This window comes from Schistocerca nitens, chromosome 6 (genome assembly GCF_023898315.1).
Source record: "Schistocerca nitens isolate TAMUIC-IGC-003100 chromosome 6, iqSchNite1.1, whole genome shotgun sequence".
In the NCBI taxonomy this organism is placed as follows: domain Eukaryota; kingdom Metazoa; phylum Arthropoda; class Insecta; order Orthoptera; family Acrididae; genus Schistocerca; species Schistocerca nitens.
Window position 1 is genome coordinate 510,948,678 of NC_064619.1, and position 23,087 is coordinate 510,971,764.

Sequence of the window (23,087 nt, forward strand, 5' to 3'; positions counted from 1 at the left end):
TTACTGATTGTTTTAATTTCAAGTTTGACGTCGGATAACAAATAACGAAAGAAATATTTTTTTCGTGTGACATAATCAAAAATTAAGTTTTCGGATTTTCTTCCGTTACTTGTACTGTGGAGCCTCGTTTCTTGCCAAATTTTGTGATTCTAGGCCAACGGCAAGTACACTGTCAGGTTTTAGACACATATGGTCATTCTGAGTTAAAAATCAACTGTCTATAACATAACTGATAATGACTAGAAGGCACAACTTTCTCAGGACCCACTGTCTTCTATCTTACTAGTGCGTTTAGGTGAAATATTTATATTGTTTCCATGAATGTATTGCTGAGACTCAGAGAGAGGGCAAAAATATGGAAACAGCAAAAACACAACACATTGCCATGCCTAACATGGTGTAGGAAAACTATTGGCTCTCAAAACGTCCTAGAGTCCTATATGTTTTTCATCGGAACCTTTTACCATTCTTCCTGCTAAATAGTGGCAGGTTCTGGTAACAGTTGTGGAGATGAATAGTGACACGCGCCCTTCTCTCCAAAATAGACCACAAAGGCTCAATAATATTGAGATTTGCTTGGTCAGTGTACGCACTTCTGGCCGGAATGCGACGCAAGTAGTAAGCGACATGCCGCCGTCCACAGCACGCTGTATTAGCTAGCCTGGCCACGGGCACGAATACGTCTCTTTTCTTAGCTCACCATGGAACCTTTCGATATGACCATAATTAGGATGTCAGACACAGTGATGGTGGGTGCGCGTAGCGTGCGTGTTTTGTAATGAGCCCTTGTTAATAAAAATGTTTAAACTCACTTCTCGTGTTCGCGTATTGGCGTACCTCAAGGACCCATCGCTTACAAATCCTGACAAATATTTCGTCTAATTATCATCCAGGGCAAGAACACAAACAACTCCCTTATAAGATCTTGTAATTGTGGTGGCCATGTGACAAATGCTCATGCTCACAAAACCAGTCCTGGATGATGCGAGATGTGTTGGTTGGTTGGTTGGTTGGTTTGGGGAAGGTGACCAGACAGCGAGGTCATCGGTCTCATCGGATTAGGGAAGGACGGGGAAGTAAGTCGGCCGTGCCCTTTGAAAGGAACCATCCCGGCATTTGCCTGGAGCGATTTAGGGAAATAATGCGAGATGTGTAAACAGGGGTGCTGTCATCTTGGAATACAGCATCACATTGAGGAACAAATATTGGACCTGATCAGCCAAAATGGTAACATAATCCTAGAGAGGAATGCGACCTTGCAGAATAACCAAGAGGGCTCTGGAATATCACGATGTGGCTGTCCAAATCATCTCTGAAGCTCCGCCATGTTTCACTCTTGGGACATAAACTAGGCGGAACAGTGTGATTCATTCGGACAAATGAATTCCTTCTATTGCTTTACAGTCCAGATTTTATGGCTTCGACACGACGTTTTCCTATTCAGAACATTTGTACCACAGGTGAGTGGTTTTGATATTCCAGCTCGCGCTGTAGTTTCCAGCTTGTGGAGCTCTCTTCGTGTTGTTTTGGCGCTGGCAGGGTTCGCGAAAGCGACATTCAGTCCTGTAGTGAATTTAGCAGTTGTCGTCCTCATATTTTTTTTTCACAATCGTCTTCAGTAACTGTCACGATCACTCAACACGAACTTTCGTCCGCGTTGTGACTTGCGGATAATGTTTTCCCTGTGTGCGGTATAAATCTTTGATACGCTGCCTCTTGAGAACTCCAAATACTTCGGCTACCTTGGTTACGAAAGTACCCACCATATGAACACCAACAAGTTCGAGTCACTGAACTCATACTACACAGAACACTGTTCTGACTACGTTTGGCGCTTGCAACGTATTGAGGACATTGTACAGGTGCCGATTGTGGTCAATTACAAAAGCGCAACCTGCATTAATGTTCAAGCATACTTTTCTGGCCGTGTTCCCATATTTTTGTCCAGTCCTTGTATGTTACCAATGTCAATATTTTCGAACCACAAGTTTCATCTTCCTCGTTGTTATTTATTTTTAGGGGTCCATGCCTCAATCGGTAAAAACGGAACCGTTAGAGGATCGCTTTGTTGTTCGTTTGTCATTCTGTGTGTCAGACAGTTGAAAATCCTTTTCCCGAGGAACAAATAAACGTACCATGTTGAAATTCATGTCACATACGAAGGTCTGCAGGCTCTTGGCAGTGTAATAAATGAAAGCACATAAGTTAATGCAGCCATTTATATCACGTATTTTCACACTCACAAAGTCACTCAGCAAAACCTGTAGTGTACTTGCCGTTGGCCTAAAATCATAAAATTTGTTAAGAAACACGGCTTCACAGTAAAAGTAAAGGAAGAAAATCCGAAAACCTACTTTTCGATTATGTCATACGAAAAAAATATTTCTTTTGCCATTTGTTGTCCGATGTCAAAATTGAAATTAAAACAATCAGTAATTCTGCTGACGGGATCGCAATGGTAATAGTCAAACATCAGGCAAGGAATAGCTTTTATTGCTCATACGATGCGTTTCGGAATTTATCAATCATCAGATGTTTATTTCAGATACAACTTGGCACACTATAGCTCCGTGCAGTAATCGCTCCTAATGATCGATAAATTCCGAAACGGGTCGTATGAGCAATAAAGTCATTCCCTGGCTAATGTTTGACTTTTACCATTACGACCCTGTCAGCCTGAATGCAGATCTGCCGATAATTATAATTATGATCGCCTGCGTCCTGCATGATTTTGCGTCGCATTTGTATAATTGAAATTAAAACATTCTCGAAAAATTTGAACTCCCTGAGACTGATGTCAGTATCAATGTCGACAACAGACAAAAACGATCGAGATTCTCAATTCCCAGAATGGATGAACATAATTAAGTTGTTACGGAACCCTCAGTGCGTGATTCCTACTCGCAACTGGCCAATTTTTTATTTTATTCGTTAGTCAGCTTTCACTCACTCGGAGCAGCACACACCTGACGAAAGATTTAGGAACAGGACCGACCCGAGGGGCTGGCGATATAATCCCTACCATGGGAGGAGAGACAGAGGGTGCACATAAAGTTACTGAGAAATAGAAATAAGAACGAAATACGGTTTAGAATTAGCCGGGAGAGTCTCGTGATTTCTCCTACCCCTCACATCCCTATCTTCTGTCTGCAAAAAGCAATCTTTCCTTAGGCTCTTGATTATAATGCAGGATGTTGTCAAAGTGTAATTTCGTCCATGCAGCATAATAAAGAAACGACCATTGCCCAGCAGACGTCTATCAACAACACGGTATATGTGGACAGTTGGCAAAAGTGCATTTGATTCACACAGCTGCCTGCCGAATACAAAACTCGCTCACATTCCATAATGGGGTTCTTGCTCCTAATTCGCTACGGTATTATAGAATATTAAAGACTGGCTAGCGGATGCTGAAACACATACGCTACTTGATCGAAGGCTTCCGATATTTGCCGATCGTAGACTGAAGCGAGACTTCTTTCAATTAGATGCTTCAAATTATTTCATAGAATAATAAGTTCAATGGAAGACAGCTCCCACAAATGTCATCCGACTTTATTTCTTCACAAAATGCCTGAAGTGAGAGCCCTGTATCAAAATCTGAAAGATGTGGAGCCTATTTTGGTGCCAAATATACCAGCATTAGTTAACGAAATACCTACTTTCAAATTCCAAGAGAAAGAGCTGATGAAGAACATTGTCAGGGCTTCTCATTTGCATATTTTGAAGGCTGTTTCAAAGTATGGGTTAACGAATGCTTATCCAAACATCAAAATAGGTACAAGGGCATTAATTTATGAGATTGCCATTGACAGCAGCATCTCTTGAACGCAGCAAATAAAAGATGAGACGATGAAACTATTGTTAAAATGGAGTCAAATTTAGCTATCCTGTCGACAGAACACGAAGCAGCGCCGTTTGCTTCGTTCAAAGCAAAGAAATGTAAAGAGAGGTTATAATGAAATAATAGTTCTTCGAAAACGATATTCTCTCAGCTCTTAATTATAGCCCTTTTTCTTTTTTTAATTAGTAATTTATGCACTATTAGTAATTTGTGAGCAAATAAAAACTGTTTTTTTATTATACATCATCTACAGTAGCCGCCATAAACAGATTGAGATGTTATTTTACTTTTAATTTGTGTAGAAAGTTTATATAATTTGCAATTTATTGACTACGATGAAACATTTAGTTTCTTGTGTGCAATATTTTTCAACGTCTTCATTTAAGTAATTTGCTAAATATGCAAAGAAAAAAAGCCAGAAAGCTGATTTTACAGGAAGAGGGTGCACAGCTTTGGCAGTACTATAAAGGGCGTAGGATCACTTCGGGACATCTCTCACCTTTGTGTTCATGCATTTGTTCGTTAAGGTACTTCCTTTGTCTTGCATAGCACATTTAACAAAGAGTTCTTCTCTTTTTAATTTCCTGAAGCATTTGTTATCTTTGGACATGATGCACACTAAATAGCAACACGAATATACCTGACCAGTTTTTAATGTTGCAAGGTTTCCGTTTGCATGTGGGGCTATCTGAAACCATTGGTTTATGAAGTACCAATGAACGTGCTTATGGAACTAGTTGTCAGAACAGAGGTTTTATGGTTCTTGAGGGAAAGTGTCATCAAATGGTGCAGCAAAAAATGTATCATCATCTCAAAGAAGTGAAAGATGTCGCAAATTTACACCTGAAATGAAAAATGATCTGAGCTCTTTTGTTGCACACGTAACATTTATTTAGATTTGAAATATGTACGAACATCGGTGTCCGTAGAAATTTATTTGAGGGAGGGAGAGGCACTAAAATTGCTATTAATAATATATAAATTACATGGTCGGATTAAATTTTTCTATCTGGATTTCTGTAACTTTATGTTGAGGTCTACAGTTACAAATACCTCAGCCACGCAGAGCGTCTGTATTTATTCAAACCCGCGGGGTTCTCTCAAGTATGAAGGACGACAACCGCTGACCTTTCAATCCAGTCCAAAGCCTTCAGCTTCTGAACTACTTTTAACCGCAGAATGTGTCACACGGCGTAACATTCTACTGTCCAGCCGGTATCAACACAACTTGGGTGTACCATAGTGTGGGAGTTACATTTATACAGGGTATACAAAACCTTTGGGTCAGAATTACTCAGACTGTAGAGGGTTCTAAAACGAGATACGAACCCAGTGGTTAAAATTATTATTTCAAATGGTACGAAGTCTTGGATGAGAAATACGCGCGATGCACGTGTAGATAAACTGCTTCGGTAGGTAAACTGCTTCGGTAAACCGATCGCTGGATAATCTTTAACAGCTTGAAAAATAGTACACAATCGTCTGTGATATGTCGACGGTGGAGTTAACGTCTTTTTACAGTTCGAGTATGGTTGTAGAGTATTACTCGTTACTGGAAAGTACGGAAATGCATTTCATGTACACTGCAGTACGATGTAGTGCCTACAATGAATAGAAATTAGCGAGAAACTGGGTTGTTCAGTACACGGAAAACTGTCCAAGTTTCTCGACAAAAGGTTGTTCGGGGAGTACATTTTGAGAACATTATATTGGGTTTTGTGATGGAAAATTCATCAATAAGCACCAGTCAACTTTCCCGTGAAATTTACAGTTCTAGGAGTGCAGTACGTAGTGTACTCATGGAGCGCAATATCTATCATGAACAACGTTGCAAGCAATGAGGCCAAATGATTTTTGAACCTAGGGTTCAATTTTGTCAGTGGGTTATTCATCTCAGTACTGCTGTCCGAACCTTCTATGTTAATGTTGTTCGGGAATGAGTCTGCTTTTAACCGTGATGCTATTTCAACTGCACCATCTGTTATGTCTGGACCGATGGAAATCCCTGTGCCAAACTCGTCTCAGATGGGCAACAACGGTTCTCTATCAACTTGTAGACAAGATTTGTACACGATCAAATCAAATGGCTCTGAGCACTATGGGACTTAACTTCTGAGGTCATCAGTCCCCTAGAACTTAGAACTACCTAAACCTAACTAACCTAAGGACATCACACACATCTATGCCCGAGGCAGGATTCGAACCTGCGACCGTAGCGGTCGCGCGGTTCCATACTGTAGCGCCTAGAACCGCTAGGCCACCCCCGGCCGGTTGTACACGATCAAGTCACGATCCTTACCTGCTGTCAATCTGTTTCAACGTTATATGTTATCTGGTGTTCTTTGAGATGTGTTGCCACAGATGTTTGAGATTGTACCTCTTAATGTCCACGAGACGATGTGGTTTAAACATACTGGTGTACCGTCCCTCTTAGAGACTAGTGTCCATGAGCAAATGAACGTACACACCATGATCATTAATTTGGAAAGAAAGTCCTGCCTCACGGCCAGTGTGGGTGACCAGATACAACTCCTATGGATTTCTTACTAAGACGTTGCTTGAAGCAGTTTGTTGTCTGAAACCCCGATAGAATTTGAAGAGGAAGTGGCTAGCAGGTATGTTTGGATTGATGGAAATCCCTGCGCCACACTCGTCTCAGATGGACAACAAGTTGTATAACAGGCAACAGAAGTGTTCGAGAAAGTGCTGAAAAAAATTATGTGCCGCTGAAGTGCGTGCTTTGAGACAAATGGTCGTAACTTTGACCACTTATTACGAGAATAAATGAACTGTGTAACATCTTTGTGTTTTTGGCCCTAGTGTATGAGACACACTGCACATACGGCATATGACTGTTTTTAAATTACACAGCTGGTACGGCCCACGTTCATACAAATAGGTCTTCAGAGAAATAATGCATTTTCCAAGGCGAAATTGGCTCTGAGCACTATGGGACTTAACATCTATGGTCACCAGTCCCCTAGAACTTAGAACTACTTAAACCTAACTAACCTAAGGACATCACACAACACCCAGCCATCACGAGGCAGAGAAAATCCCAGACCCCGCCGGGAATCGAACCCGGGAACCCGGGCGTGGGAAGCGAGAACGATACCGCACGACCACGAGATGCGGGCCCAAGGCGAAATTGTCAGTCAGTGTAGGAAATTAATTCTTTTAGAAAGAAAATGTTACACTTCACACTTCATCACCGTCAGAATCAGTAGCTAATGGATTACAGGATGAAGTCAACAATACACCGCGCGAAAGGAATCAAGTGGATATCCGAAGAGATGAAACCAGGCCAATAACTATAATCTATGAAGTCTGGATTTGAATTCGAGAGGAGCAGTGTTTAGATTCCCATCTAACAGCCCACATGTAGGTTTTTCGTAGCTTGTCCGAATCGCTTAATGCCAATGCCGGAATAGCTTCATCGAAAAGTTAACTTCTCATATTTTCTTCTATAAACCTAGTGAGGTTGTTCCTGAATGCACCTTTCGCTCATAGTAGAGACTGTGACGTACTGTTATTATTATAAGTTTTCGACATCCATCACAGTGAGTGCAAAACTTTAAAAGCATAAATACAGCGGCAACGGCAGCTCTCTAGATGTCCCCGGAACGAACACCTGTCAACTTTTGCGTTACGGAAAACATAAGGGACGTTCAATGAGTATTGTAGCAAAATTTTGCCTGAAACCAGGTTGATTTTATTCAGGATTCCAATAAAGCAGCGCACTCTTTTGGCTATAAAACCCTATTTTTCAAGATAATCTACGTTCAATGTGACGCCCTTACGCCACCTTACTGGGAGGACCTGTATGCCAGCATGGTAGCACTCTACTGGTCGACGACGGAGCCAGCGTCTTGCTGCATCAATAACCTCCCTATAATCCACGTACTGCTTCCCGCAGAGTGCATCCTTCATTGGGCCAAACAGATGGAAGCCGGGAGGTGCGAAATTCAACCTGCAGGGTGAGTCAGTAAGAACAGTCCAATGAAATTTTGTGAGCTCCTCTCGGATGCGTAAGGCCTTGCGTTGTCATGGAGAAAGAGAAGTTCGTTTGCATTTTTGTGGCAATGAACACACTGAAATCATTTCTTCCACTTCCTGAGTATAGTACAACACACTTCAGAGTTGATCATTGCGCCAAGAGGGAAGTTATCAAACAGAATAGCCCCTCCGGAGTCCGTGAAGACTGTCACCTTGACTTTACCGGCTGAGGGTGCAGCTCTGAACTCTTCTTCGGAGGAGAGGTTGTGTGGCGCCATTCTATGGATTACCGTTTTTGTTTCCAGTTCGAAGTGAGGAACCCATATTTCAACACCTGCGACGGCAGAAAACTGTCACGATCAGCCTCGTAATCCGCAAGTAATTCCACACAGATAGTCCTTTGTTGCTGTTTATGGTCTTCTTTTAGAAGGTAAGGAACCCAGGGGGACACATCTTTCAGTACTCAACTTGTGGACGAGTGTGTCAGCGCTACTAACAGAGACGTCCAGTTGAGTAGCGAGGTGTTTGATTGTGATCGCGCTTGAGAGCGCCCGTGCTTTCCAACATTGGAGGAGTCACAGCTGTGTGCAGGCGGCACGGGAGATCCGATAGGTCTACGCGACCTTGTTGCGATGATGACAGACGCCGCCCCCAACGACTCTTCGTGCCGCCAAAAGAAACTCAGTGACAGCTCTCTGCTTGAAACGCACATCCATTACAATGCCATTTTGAAGGCTACATATAGCGCTGCCACCTGTCGGAACTTCGTGAAACTATACGGGCCGAAGCGGGATGTCCCACAACAAACTCCGCATTTTTCAACTGAAATCTGCCGAGAGAGGAAAATGTGTTGCAGTATGTATTGAACGCCCCTCATATTACATTTGGGATATGAAAATGTAAACAAGCTAACTCACTTTTAAAAGTGTTTGTTGCACAGAAACAAATAACAAGGGTAGTGTATGGTGTCCGCTCTAGAACCTCTAGCAAACATCTACATCTTCATGGAATCTCTGCAAATCACATTTAAGTGCCTGGCACAGTGTTCATCAAACCACCTTCACAATTCTTTATTATTCCAATTTCATATAGCGCGCGGAAAGAACGAATACCTTAGAGCCATTTGAACTTTTTTTTGTACAGGAAAAATGGTTCAAATGGCTCTGAGCACTATGGGACTTAACATCTATGGTCATCAGTCCCCTAGAACTTAGAACTACTTAAACCTAACTAACCTAAGGACAGCACACACATCCATGCCCGAGGCAGGATTCGAACCTGCGACCGTAGCGTTCACGCGGTTCCAGACTGAAGCGCCAGAACCGCACGGCCACACCGGCCGGCTTTGTACAGGAAACTTATAGTTGTGACGCATCTGGCGCTCCTCTCAACTTGGCACCCCAAGCTGCGGCTTTTGTCGCTTAGGCCTTATACCGGCCCTGCTGTGGCAGTATGGAAGGGCTTGTGTTTGGGGAACGACTGGAGAACATTGCCTGTCACCATGAGTAGTGCCAACAGTGAGGTACGGAGGACTTCGTGTTACGGTTTGGGCGTGTTTTTTGTGGCTTGTTTATGGTTGCCTTATTGCGCTTAAGAAAATGGTAAATGCGGCAGGATAACAACCGATTCTATAGAATTGCGTATTGCTTACATTAGAGAAACATTTCAGAGACGATGTTTGGTTGTATCAGCACGACAACTCGTATTAGTTTCACCGTGAACGGCGAAGCTGTTTTGATATTTCACGACAAATGGTTCTACACTTGCTACTAGTCGGTACCCATTATTTGCCCCATTATTTTTAAACTGATACTGAATTGATAAGTCATCTGTGTGATGGAAATCATGCGAGTTTTTATGGGGTACACCAGCCCCTACCCCAGCCCTGGGGGACAGGAGTGTACAAAAGATAACTGCTGCCGAATGTAGCTGATAATTCTAGGAGTTTGATATTTTATTTTATTTTTAATGTAAACTACGTACAACTGAGTTTTTCTTCGCGGTAAATAATTTTAAGCCCACTTACTCCCCTCAGGTTTAATCTTTTCTACACTGCTTCTGTACTATGCGAATCATCGCAGAGATTACTTTTACTGTACCATAGATTACAGGAGGATCAACGATACGCTAAACCTTGATCTTCCTTTTCTCTGCAGGAGGATCATGGCTTACGTGTCATCAAGCATAGTGTTATTTGTCCAATTTCATCTCTGTTGTCTCTATTGCCGCAATACGTAAGTGTGGATGAGATAAGTTTTCAGACCTCATTCTGGAATTTTCTAACAAAGTGATTTCTTCCAAGCGTTCGTCAGTTGCAATTTTTCAGCATTTCTTTCGCCCGAGGCAAGCACTGTCTACTCTTCACTCACTTGCTACCTCCAGTTAGCAATCGATTCAGAAGGCGCAGTGATTAGCACACTGAACTCGCATTCGGGAGGACGCCGGTTCAAAGCCACGTCCGAGCCTACTGATCTATGTTTTCCGTGATTTCCCTATATCGCTCCAGGCTAATGCTGGGAAGTTTCCTTTGAAGGAGCACGGTCGATATCATTCCCCATCCCTGAAACAATCCGAGTTTGTCCTCCTTCTCCAAGGACCTCATTGGCGACAGACTGTTGAAACCTAAGCCTTACTTCCTTTCAGTTAGCACGAACTCATATGGATCCTACACACTTGAGCAATCATGGACTGAACAATATCATTCATAGACATACTGTATTTTCGTCATCGTTCCACTTCCCACCGCAGTGGTTAGCACACTGGACTCGTATCCAGAAGGACGACGGCTCAAACCCGCTTCCGGCCGTCCAGATTTAGGTCATCCGGGATTTTCCTAAATCGCTTCAGGCAAATGCCAGGATGGTTCCTCTGAAAGGACACGGCCAATTTCCTTCCCATCCTTCCCTAATCCGAGCTTGTGCTCCGTCTCTAATGACCTCGTTGTCGACGGGGCGTTGAACGCTAATCTTGGGGGACTGTGGGGGATGATTTAAAGCGTTTTGATATAAGGAACCTGAAGCCGTAAATGTGGAATAAAGTTTATACGGCCATCACTTGGCTGTTGACAAAATGGTTCAAATGGCTCTGAGCACTATGGGACATAATATCTGAGGTCATCAGTCCCCTAGAACTTAGAATTACTTAAACCTAACTAACCTAAGGACAACACATACATCCATACCCGAGGCAGGATTCGAACCTGCGACCGTAGCGGTCGCGCGGTTCCAGACTGAAGCGCCTAGAATCGCTCGGCCACTCTGGCCGGCGGCTGTTGACAATCTGCGCACTATCTGTATGAGACGTTAACAGTTGAGATACTCAGTGAACATGTGGGCCGTAATTCTTGGAGATCACCTTACTGGACCACACATCACTCCATGTTGAAGGGTGCATGGTATTTGAACTTCCTGAACAACTTCTCGCCTCAACTTCTGGAGGGCGTTCACTTGAAACTGTGCACCAGTTTGTAGCTTTATAACGATGGTGCTCCAGCACACTTCGATGGTCGAGGCATATGTCATAGACAACTTGTGTACTCAGCACCAGTAGGACAGTACCTGAGATCACTGAGAGCATCTTTACGGCGGTTGGTACCATAAGACGAGAGCGCGGAATCTTACAGAGAATCGGACAAAACGTGATTCTTCGTTGCGCAGTGTGTAACGAAGTCGAGGTATTATGACTTTGAAATTTACTCTGCAGTGGTGAAGAGATGCCAAAGGCCTTGCCGCAGTGGTAAAACCGGTTCCGTCAGATCACCGGGCTGGGGTAGCACTTGCGTGAATGACCATCCGGTCTGCCTAGTGCTGTTGGCAAGCGGGGTGCACTCAGCCCTTGTTAGGCAAACTGAGGAGCTACTTGATTGAGAAGAGCAGCTCCGATCTCGTAAACTGACATGCGGCCGGGAGAGCGGTGTGCTGACCACATGCCCCTCCATATCCGCATCCAGTGACGCCTGTGGCCTGAGGATGACACGGCGACGGTCGGTAACGTTGGGCCTTCCAAGGCCTGTTCGGACGGAATTTAGTTTTTAGTGAAGCGACAGGGATTCGGTGTACAGTATTTGATTGTACTCTACTGCGTATAGACGTTTTCCGAACCACAGTATTCTGGTGTTTTATTTAGCCTACCGAATGCATACAAAGTGCATAGTGTTGCAAAAACTTTATTTCACATTTCCAGTTGTAGGTAACTTATATCAAAACTACATCCACTACAGTCTCCCAATTTTTAAAAAAGCCATTCTGTTACTTGCTGAATACGGCATTAACAACGCCATCAGTGACTCTTTAACCCTATAATCAAGGGATGTTTTCTCGTCTTGTAATGTGCACACATTTATCTGCATTAAAAGATAGTCACGAGTCTTCGTACTAGGTTGATATTTTGTTCATATAGGGATGCGTATTAACACAATTTTTTCGGTTAATACTTTCTCACAGATAACTGCGTCGTGTATGAACAGCCAGTGTTTGTACGGATACAAGTGTGATACCATTAGTGAGATATTGTATGAACAATAACAGCCGTTTCACAATTTTCTGGGAAATGCCTGAAATTACTTCGGCGTCTGTAGACAACCCTCTACGCTGAATAACGTATATTCTTACATTAAAGCAATTATGATCTTTAAATACATGAAACTGCCTGGCGGATCAAAACAGTGTCCCGGACCCAGTCTCGAACGGGGGACCTTTGCCTTTTGCGGGCAAGCGTTCTACCGACTTTTTTAAATGCAATTTGTTCGTTATATCTGGTCGTAGCGGACGTCACATGACACCCATTGAAATTCACTGTCGATACCTTCACACAGATTTTTTATCACAGAGACCAGCGAGCTCTCTGACCGAACACGCTGAGCTACCATACTGGCGTCTAAGCCAACCGAGCACGACTCACAACCTACCCTCAGCTTTACTTCAGCCGTTACCTCGTCTCCTACTTTCCAGACTTCACAGAAATTCTCCTGCGAAACTTGGAAGATTAGCACTTTGGAAGAAAGGATATGGCTTAGGCACAGACTGGGGGATGCTTCCAGAATGAAATTTTCACTCTGCAGCGGAGTGTGTGTTGATATTTACAGAAAATACTTTGTGCTACGTTCTGCCGGTCTAAAACGTTTTCAGACCAGTCGCGAACCAGGCTAAGTACAAAGTGCGAAATGAATTTCCTTAGAAGCGTCAGCGTGGTACCAACACTGTTAAAAATGTACGAGGGCAGTTCAATAAGTAATGCAACACATTTTTTTTCTCGGCCAATTTTGGTTGAAAAAACCGGAAATTTCTTGTGGAATATTTTCAAACATTCCCGCTTCGTCTCGTATAGTTTCATTGACTTCCGACAGGTGGCAGCGCTGTACGGAGCTGTTAAAATGGCGTCTGTAACGGATGTGCGTTGCAAACAACGGGCAGTGATCGAGTTTCTTTTGGCGGAAAACCAGGGCATCTCAGATATTCATAGGCGCTTGCAGAATGTCTACGGTGATCTGGCAGTGGACAAAAGCACGGTGAGTCGTTGGGCAAAGCGTGTGTCATCATGGCCGCAAGGTCAAGCAAGACTGTCTGATCTCCCGCGTGCGGGCCGGCCGTGCACAGTTGTGACTCCTGCAATGGCGGAGCGTGCGAACACACTCGTTCGAGATGATCGACAGATCACCATCAAACAACTCAGTGCTCAACTTGACATCTCTGTTGGTAGTGCTGTCACAATTGTTCACCAATTGGGATATTCAAAGGTTTGTTCCCGCTGGGTCCCTCGTTGTCTAACCGAACACCATAAAGAGCAAAGAAGAACCATCTGTGCGGAATTGCTTGCTCGTCATGTGGCTGAGGGTGACAATTTCTTGTCAAAGATTGTTACAGGCGATGAAACATGGGTTCATCACTTCGAACCTGAAACAAAACGGCAATCAATGGAGTGGCGCCACACCCACTCCCCTACCAAGAAAAAGTTTAAAGCCATACCCTCAGCCAGTAAAGTCATGGTACAGTCTTCTGGGACGCTGAAGGGGTTATTCTGTTCGATGTCCTTCCCCATGGTCAAACGATCAACTCTGAAGTGTATTGTGCTACTCTTCAGAAATTGAAGAAACGACTTCAGCGTGTCCGTAGGCACAAAAATCAGAACGAACTTCTCCTTCTTCATGACAACGCAAGACCTCACACAAGTCTTCGCACCCGAGAGGAGCTCACAAAACTTCAGTGGACTGTTCTTCCTCATGCACCCTACAGCCCCGATCTCGCACCGTCGGATTTCCATATGTTTGGCCCAATGAAGGACGCAATCCGTGGGACGCACTACGCGGATGATGAAGAAGTTATTGATGCAGTACGACGTTGGCTCCGACATCGACCAGTGGAATGGTACCGTGCAGGCATACAGGCCCTCATTTCAGGGTGGCGTAAGGCCGTAGCATTGAATGGAGATTACGTTGAAAAATAGTGTTGTGTAGCTAAAAGATTGGGGAATAACCTGGTGTATTTCAATGCTGAATAAAACAACCCCTGTTTCAGAAAAAAAATATGTTGCATTACTTATTGAACTGCCCTCGTACAAACCCCTAATCCACCGAGTGAACCTCTCTCCGGGGGTCCCAGGATATCATCAACGCCTCGACCCACTGGAATCGCTTTGAAGCCATCGATGGCTCCTTGTGGTATTCACACTTACTAGGCGATTAGAACAGCTCTCCGCAGGTATCAGCGAAATTTTTGAAACAAAGAACACTCCTCAGAACACACAGTGCTCGTAACATCACCTTAACAACACTCGGACGTCTCCGTTAGTTGGTTTTACATACTGATGTAGAGTAAATGTACTATCAGCTATAAGGCATGCCTTTCAAACACGTTATCCAGACATCGCAATCACATTTTAGTGTAAACTGAACTTTCTTCTAACGACTGGGACACTTTAGTATTGTCTCTTATGTTGGCCACACTATAATAGCGCGTAGGTGATCAGGTCCGACAGAGTCGACAACAATGCAGTGTGCACCGCCTACCTGGAGCGGCCGCCGCGGACGCGACGTGAATGCGCATGCCAGCCATGGCAGTTCGCGACAGACTGCCGACTCCACCGCGGCGGCTGTCCGTGGCATATCGCTGGCGTAATTACCGGCCAGTTCGGGACTCGGCGGGCGACCCTCTCCCCCCCCCCCCCCGCTCCCCTCCCTTCCCCCTCGCACAACGCATTTCAGTTCGCCGGACCCAGATACTCTCACTATTAAAATTTCATGCCACGTGTCAACTGCAGTGTCTCTGAAACCAACGACCTGGCTTGCGGCAAGATCGTGCACTACTGTAATCTAGACAATAGACATCATGTAGGCGGCCAGGCGCGAGTTAACGACCTTAGAACGCAAATTCGCTCAGTGCTGCTCATAAGAAACTTAGGGCTAACTGAAGGTGTCCTCACTCCTGAACGCATCGCAGTGCTTCAATGCGCGTGGTCTTGTTTGAGATAGTATACCATTGCCTTTCCTCGATCTTTGAACTGACTTACTTATCCAATTACATAGGGACCTACTGCGTAATGTGGACGCCGAATCGTGGTGTAACGTGACATTTTTCGTACAGAGCCATTCACAAAATGTTTCCGCGAAATTTCCAAAAGGAGATTTTTTTTCCTCGGATTTCCCAAGATAACCTGGACAGTGATTCCAACACACGTTTTCTAGCTCCATTTTAAATGGTTCAAATGGCTCTGAGCACTATGGGACTTAACATCTGAGGTCATCAGTCTCCTAGAACATAGAACTAATTAAACCTAACTAACTTAAGGACATCACACACGTCCATGCCCGAGACAGGATTCGAACCTGTGACCTTAACGGTCGCGCGGTTCCAGACTGAAACGCCTTGAACCGCTCGGTCACACTGGCCGGCGCTCCATTTTAGAACGGAATTCATAGTGAAGGTACTCTTACTCTCTACTGAGTTAGTTGTAAGGCTCTTGGCACCCGCAGAAATTTATCTGACAGGGAGCACGATTCCAAAATTGCCAATTTTATAGGTCCGTGCCTCAATCAGGAAAAACGGAACCCTTATAGGATCACTTTGTTTTCCATCTGGTACCTGTCTGTCCATGCGATTGTTAAGAAACCTTTTTCTCAGGAACGGGTAGAGATATCAAGTTCAAACTGCTGTCATATACTACAGGCTACAGTCCCTTGGCAGTGTATAAATTTTAAGCTTCTAAGTCAGTTCAATCAAAATATATGGCCGTTTGTGTTACATATTTTGATACTCGAAAACTCTCTTATCAGAACCTGTTGGGTGCATCCCATTGACTTACAATCATGAAATTTGGCCAGAAGCAAGGTTTCAGAGTGCAAGTAAAGCAAAAAAATCTGAAACGTGTTAAATTGTAATGATATTAAATAAACACGTCTTCCGCCATTTGAACACACATTGCATTGATGATCCATCAAAAGCATAACAGACGCATAAAACATAAAATGTTAGTTGTAGGCATGTTGTAGTAAGCAAATAAAAATGTTTTAATAAATAGTTTCTCTGTGCATACATAAACTGAAGTCCCCTGTTCGCGTCGCGTACGGTAACTACTGTAGGTTCTGTGATAAGGTCTTGAAATTCCAGGGACCAATTTCTGCCAGTATCAGTATCGACAAATCGATTCCTAGGATGGGTGACATGTGAATAGCAATGGTTCACAGTATAGCTATTCCCTCATGAAGCTGCTGTAAATAATTCTCTGTACTTCAACAGGAACAATGTTGTACATGATTACAACACCAGTAGAAAAAAATGACATTCATTACCCCACATTAAGGTTGTCTGTAGCACAGAGGTTCACAATGCTGCAACCAAAAGTTCTGATCACTTACCCATTGATATAAAATGCCTGACGACAGCAAAATAAAATTTGAAACAAAACTGAAAACGTTTCTCTTTGACAACTCATCCTATTCCACAGAAGATTATCTATTACTGTAATGTGTAAATGGCGATGGGTACGAATTACGGACCTACGTCTGTCTGTCTTTAATTTAAAAAAAAAACTAAGAAAACAAAAATGACCAGCATGGAGGCATATTTACGAAAAAAAAATATTGGCGTGAGTAAACAATAACTCGTTCCACATCATTACGATTTATCGTGCAAATGATACATGGAATATCAAGCGAACTAACCAAGTAACTAACTAACTACTGGTATATCACACAACATGGTATAGGCTTATATACTCAAAATGAAATTCAAAAGTAAAATTAAACTGATGATGAATGTAGATGTACATTCCAGTTGTGCTGTGTTTCGTTATTCCTGAAAAACTGGCGGAGTTACTGGCGAGAAATATTCCGGGAAAAGAAACAAACAGGATACCGTTGGAAAGGCAGGCCTGCATCTTACAAAGTTTAGGCCATCATTACTAAAAAAATGTAACGGACATACATGTTAAAGCAAAATATCCATTTTATGGTGTCTTAAGCGTTTGATCCATTACCTTAATCACATTTATAGTATTCCACAATGCTGGAAGATGTATAAAAAATTATCTTTTTTTTTACCCTGTAAATTGCTATTACTGCCCACACATTGAATGACGCATCATAAATAAGCCTTCGAAGTGAGGAGATGTGTAAACTACAATGAAAATAATGCACTGGCTATCTAACAAAACAAGGACACTATTCTGCATGGAGGTATACCACTACGCATTCTGTTTCTTTGACATTTCAATAATCATTCACTTTGCTGACATGAACAAGATATGATAGCATGCCTTGCTTTTTTGTTCATTTCACAAGTTTATGGCCTAAAAAAAGAACACGTAGGGAAGTTTTTCGCAGACGTGAACATTAAAAATGTTGGGCATCCGAGTTGAAAGCTGAAAATGTGACGAACAAGAAGCAGTACCAATAAGCAAACAAGCTGTAGTTTCTGAGTTCCAGCTTCATTTGCTATCGATACAAATATATAAAAGTGGAATAAAATGCATTAGGACAGCATCCTTTTCACGTGAAATCCTTCTCGTCTCGGTCATTCGAAATATATGAACAAAAGCAAGTTACATTAACGAGGTCAAATGTGTCGTGTTATTAGAGCAAACACGCATTCAAAAACAGAAAAACTTTCGAAATTGCGTTCCTGACACCATGTTATTCATGTAGGCATTTTTAGTATTTGAAACAGTTAATGCATGCACACGACAGAAATAATGAACAAGAAGCAATCGTAAACCGTAGTCTGCTAATGTTTTGGGCTACTTAAAATGGCGGCAGGCCTCACCTACTCTAGCTTCCAAACAACTTACAGCAAGTCTGAAGTGACACCTCCCTTCTTTTTTACCTCCACGGTTTTAAACAATTCATTATGACTGTGGAATCAACTGCCAATAAAATGCTTGCAATTCGCGTTACTTCTAATATAAGTTTAAAGGTAAAACGTATTTTTATATTTAAGAAATGCACAGTTGGTTCACTAAACATCTATTACATGCTTGTTGGCATCATTTTATACGTTGGCATTGTGGCCAAATACGTGAGAACAACTCATCAGGTGCATCTCATTTTGCAAATACTGGCAGTCGAAGTTACAGCAAAATGATACGGTATGTCATTCATTAGTCCACTGAAATTAAACACTCTTAACCCTGTCTGGTTAACCTCAAAGAGGTGACGGTGGAAACAGCCTAGCAGCGGTCGCACAACGTTCCAAGGTCGCCAAGTATGGTCGCACCGGCCTAGTTTGCGTCAGTTCCAGGCACATTTCGTCGTACCTGCAATTCCATCTTTTTTGTTTATATAACCTGCTTTAAGTAGTAAGCATTGAAATTCTTCATTGACGACAGTACTCTCATATTCGGCTCAGAATGAGCGCTAAAAAAATGTATACCAAGTTTGGAAAGTTAGTACTAAGGACCAAAACAAGACAAAAATGTCCGGTAGACATGGGCTCTGGAATACTAACCTTAAGATCTATGAGTTGTTCATCTTCGCTACTGTGAAACACATCTCCTCTACCGCAAACTCTTTGCTGTCACGGAAAACCTTCAGAATGCAATAAACAAATGAGGAAACATTATTTTGTTATTGTCCATGAATCTGTTAGTGTTGTTACTGTAAACCATATTCACAGTACTGGGTAAGTGCAGCGTATATGTTAGTTCTAAAGAAACCAGGTTCTCTTATGGTCTGTTTGTGATATGCTTTTGCACTGCAGTCTTATCTTTGCACTTACCAGCACGATGGGAGTCTATTGTTCTCCACAGAAAATTTGCACTTACCAGTATAATGGGAGTCTATCGTTCCCCACAGAAAATGATAAACATTCGAAATCTTTGGTGTGTGCAAGCTCCGTTACTGAAGTACAAACACTACAGGAACGGGTCGTCAATGCCTGCCAGAGTAACTGAGACCAACATGGAGCTTCTCAGGGTGTGCATGATTCCCTAAGACGCCGAACAGAAGCATGCTTTACTATGAATGGGCACTAAATTGAGCACGCCATTTAGCGATGGCTCACAAGTGCAGTCTTTTCTAACAACAAACAGACTACATTAAAAAGCTTGCTGCATCACAATTACAGATTAATACGTTCCCATTTGTTTACTCGTTTGTTTTCTGCATTCTGTAGGCCGTTCGTAATAGCAAAGAGATTGCAGTAGAAGAGTTGTGTTTTACAGTAGCAAAGATGAGTAAGTGCTCATAGCTCTTAAGGTATGGATTTAGGATCCCACGTGCATCGGACTTTTTTACTTGTTTTGGGCCAGCCGCGGCCGAGCAGTTCTAGGCGCTTCAGTCCGGAACCACGCGGCTGCTATGGTCGCAGGTTCGAATCCTGCCTCGGGCATGGATGTGTGTGATGTCCTTAGGTTTAAGTAGTTCTAAGTCTAGGGGCTGATGACCTCAGATGTTAAGTCCCATAGTGCTTAGAGCCATTTGAACCATTTTGAACTTGTTTTGGTGCACATTACCTCATTTCAAAGTGTAGAATATTTTTTAACTCTTTGTATATACCAATAAAATCTTTGTGGTTTACAAGCCACGTCATTTCGAGTAAAACATTCGAGTATTCGATAACTGTCTCCGCCATCGTCAATAGTAGTTAAGATCACTGACTAAGTGATTTTAACTCCTGATGGCGATAGCAGGGACTACTATCGAAAGATCGAGTACTTTATGTGAAGAGATGCAGCTTATTTTTTGTTTTATTCTTTATTGTAATTTCATTCCCGGTACCATATGGCCGGGGCGGGTAGGGGGGGGGGGGTCTGGGGGGGGGGGGGGTGGCTGGCAGCGGTACAATCCGCCGCTCTTCATCTGAGTGATCTGAGTGATACGTTTAGTAAAAAGATGAAAACGGGACGTATAAAAAGCGATAAAAATAAGAACTTAAGAACATAATAAGGGGAAACATTGGGGGTTAAAATATACACTTACAAGGAGACGTTCACTGTGGACGCAGCTTATAAATCGACAAGATTTTATTGAAACCTGTCACCGCGAAAGACTCCGAGAACACTCTGTATATAGTTTCTGCGTAAGCAATATGTATAGGTTTCTCCCATAAGTCGTCAGGCGCATTGTCTCTAGTGTTATGCGAGAAATGTGCAATTGTGTTTTTGCAATTTGTACATGGGCTAGGACCAAACGAATACTGCCCAAGCCAAGTGCAAATGGAAAGCGTCGGTTTGTTTTCCGCAACAAACAAATTTAAAGGGTTATTTTACGTTCCCATTTGATAGATCGGCCCCAAATAAGTCTAGTGCGGTAAGTGTTAAGAGGGACAGAAAAATACGAAGCATAGGCAAAACTTCAACAGTGAACGAGTAGTGTTGCTGCATGGAGGTAGCAGACAAATGGTTCAAATGGCTCTGAGCACTATGGGACTTAATTTCTGAGGTCATCAGTCCCCTAAAACTTAGAACTACTTAAACCTAACTAACCTAAGGACATCACACACACCCATGCCCGAGACAGGATTCGAACCTGCGACCGTAGCGGTCCCGCGGTTCCAGACTGTAGCGCCTAGAACCGCTCGGCCACCTCGGCCGGCGAGGTAGCAGACAGGCCAGGGTAGAGAGGCACAATGAGTCGCTGATGGGTTCTGGTTATTCCTTTGTTACTGTTCCTCTTAATACTTAACACTAAACCGTATACCACTCTAGATTAGTTTGGGTCCCCTCTATCGAATCGACACGTAAAATTCCACTTTAAAATAATTTTTTCTGTAAAGGGAAACAGGCGCTTTACGTTCACACTGGGAGTCTCATTTGATGTGATGTGATGAGCTGCATTTTTCGTCCCAATCCATATACACATTGCAAAAACGAAATCGCAGATATCTGCCGAAAATGCGCCTGACGGCTTGTAGGAGTGGCACCACATATATAAACAAAGGGTGTTCCAAAGTCTTTGCGACAAACGTCTACGGTGATAGATTGCTTCATAAAGAACAACTTCTGTTAGACAAGAAAATTTTCGTTGACGTTTCCCAGCGATGCTAGGCGACCTTTAGCATTTGCCGACCCTGGGACGAATAAATTTCACCAAAGTAGCAGGATCTGCTAACCAGATGTGCAACATCTACCCTACTTAACTGACAGAGTGGTTGTCAACAAGAAAACCATAAGAATGGGTGTGTCAAAGCGGACAAAGATGTTTTAAAAGCGAATCAGGAACTCAATTTTGCTCAGCCTATGCCTTTCATGTGCAACAAATGATAGGCAACTCACATTGCTTACGAGCGCCACAAATTGCCTACAGAGGGATAACCAGTCTGAAGCGATACCCAGCGCTGCCGGGAAGCATCGGCGAACATTCTGTCTCTAACGAAAGTTGTTCTTCCCCATGACGTGGCCTACCACCCCCAGACAATGGAAGAAAGTAAGGAAAATGGTACTATTTAAAAATCAATTGTCGTAAACTGTTAATACGCTTATCCAACTGTGAGACAAGACGGTCAGTGCCTACATGAAAAAAAGTTTGCTGCTGCTTACGAAATCATAATGATACCCTGGTGTAAACCTCTTCGTCCGAAGCAAATCGATAGCAACAAATGTCTTCCGTCGGGGCTCCAAAAATATGGAAATCGCATGGGGAGGATGTGTAAGGGTTTCCCGGCGAAACTATTGTATCGTACTCGAAATACCTTTAGTTATATGAGATACAAAGTGGACCTAGGTTAAACCTGCAGAGTAATTCAGTCTAATAGTTCTTGTGTGATGTAGATACCGGGACCTGGAGTATCGAGTGGCAAGAATGAATGTGAAAAAAAAAAGTATCTAGCCTGCTTAACTCACACTGTCCACGTTGAATAGACTGTGTATTAGATAAATCCCAACTTACAAATCAAGCGTTAGGTTGTGGAAAGGAACAAACATTTAGAGTTTTAGTAAGCATTTGTTTACCTTGTTTCAATTGTACTTGTAAGGAGAACGCTCGTTCAACTCATCTTGAGGTAAGTCATAGCCTCTGATGTAAATTAACTACTACGTCAACTGTCATTGACGTTTTCTTACGCTCGATTGTCATGCAAATACTCTTACATTCCTGTGAACGCGGTAGGTGACAAAGGTTTTGACGAGCGCTACAGTGTATCACCAATACAAGACTATACAAAGATAAAATATTGTTTAACGGTGTTACCAAAAATCTCGAAAAGTGCTTGACTGTTTTACTTCAAATTTGTACACGATACTCAAATTAACCTTCGGACGAACATAGGATTCATATGTTTTAAAATATGTAATATGCAAATATTTGTGTATTTTATAAAGGGGAAAGGTCGTTACAAAAAAATTTCGAAAAGTTCTTGACCGATTTATTTCACATGTTTACACGGTACGCTAAAAAAACATTCAGACATTCATACCGTAGGCTATTTACTTTTTTAAACAACATTGTGCAGGTTTTCTGTCAAAACCATCAGCGAGAAAGACAATGCTGTGCTATGCTGTGAAAATGTGCTGTTTCGATTTCTTTCTCACAGTTAGTTTCAGCTACGATAAGAGGGCATTTAAACCATTCGACAAATTATTAAAAATAGTTCCATTCCATGCTGGGCGCCTGGTACAGCAACAAATTATGAATTTGGTTTGCAACCAAGACTGTCTTATTTCAAGAGACAAATTATGTCCCCCATATATGTTCTTCTTATACAATTTAAGAAAAAAATTATATACACAACAACGTGCTTTTTTTCTTGCTCCCTATCGCTTTTACAGAAAACAAGAACGTAATCTTTATTGTTTATCGGCTTATGGTTAGAATAGTACTATG

The 23,087-nt window shown here is 42.7% G+C and overlaps 1 protein-coding gene across 2 annotated transcripts in view; it reads right to left on the reverse strand.

The window, feature by feature from the left end:
• LOC126263023 (aldehyde dehydrogenase, dimeric NADP-preferring-like) overlaps positions 1 to 23,087 on the reverse strand; it is a 233,870-nt gene that overhangs the window by 70,541 nt on the left and 140,242 nt on the right. The window contains exon 1 of one of the 2 annotated variants that reach the window (XM_049959990.1): positions 14,844 to 14,937. The exons of the other annotated variant lie outside the window; for it this stretch is intronic. Within the exon in view, the coding sequence (XP_049815947.1) occupies positions 14,844 to 14,889 (46 nt within the window). The 5' untranslated portion in view covers positions 14,890 to 14,937. Of the gene's footprint in view, positions 1 to 14,843; positions 14,938 to 23,087 lie in introns of those variants that run through there. 2 annotated transcript variants of the gene reach the window in all.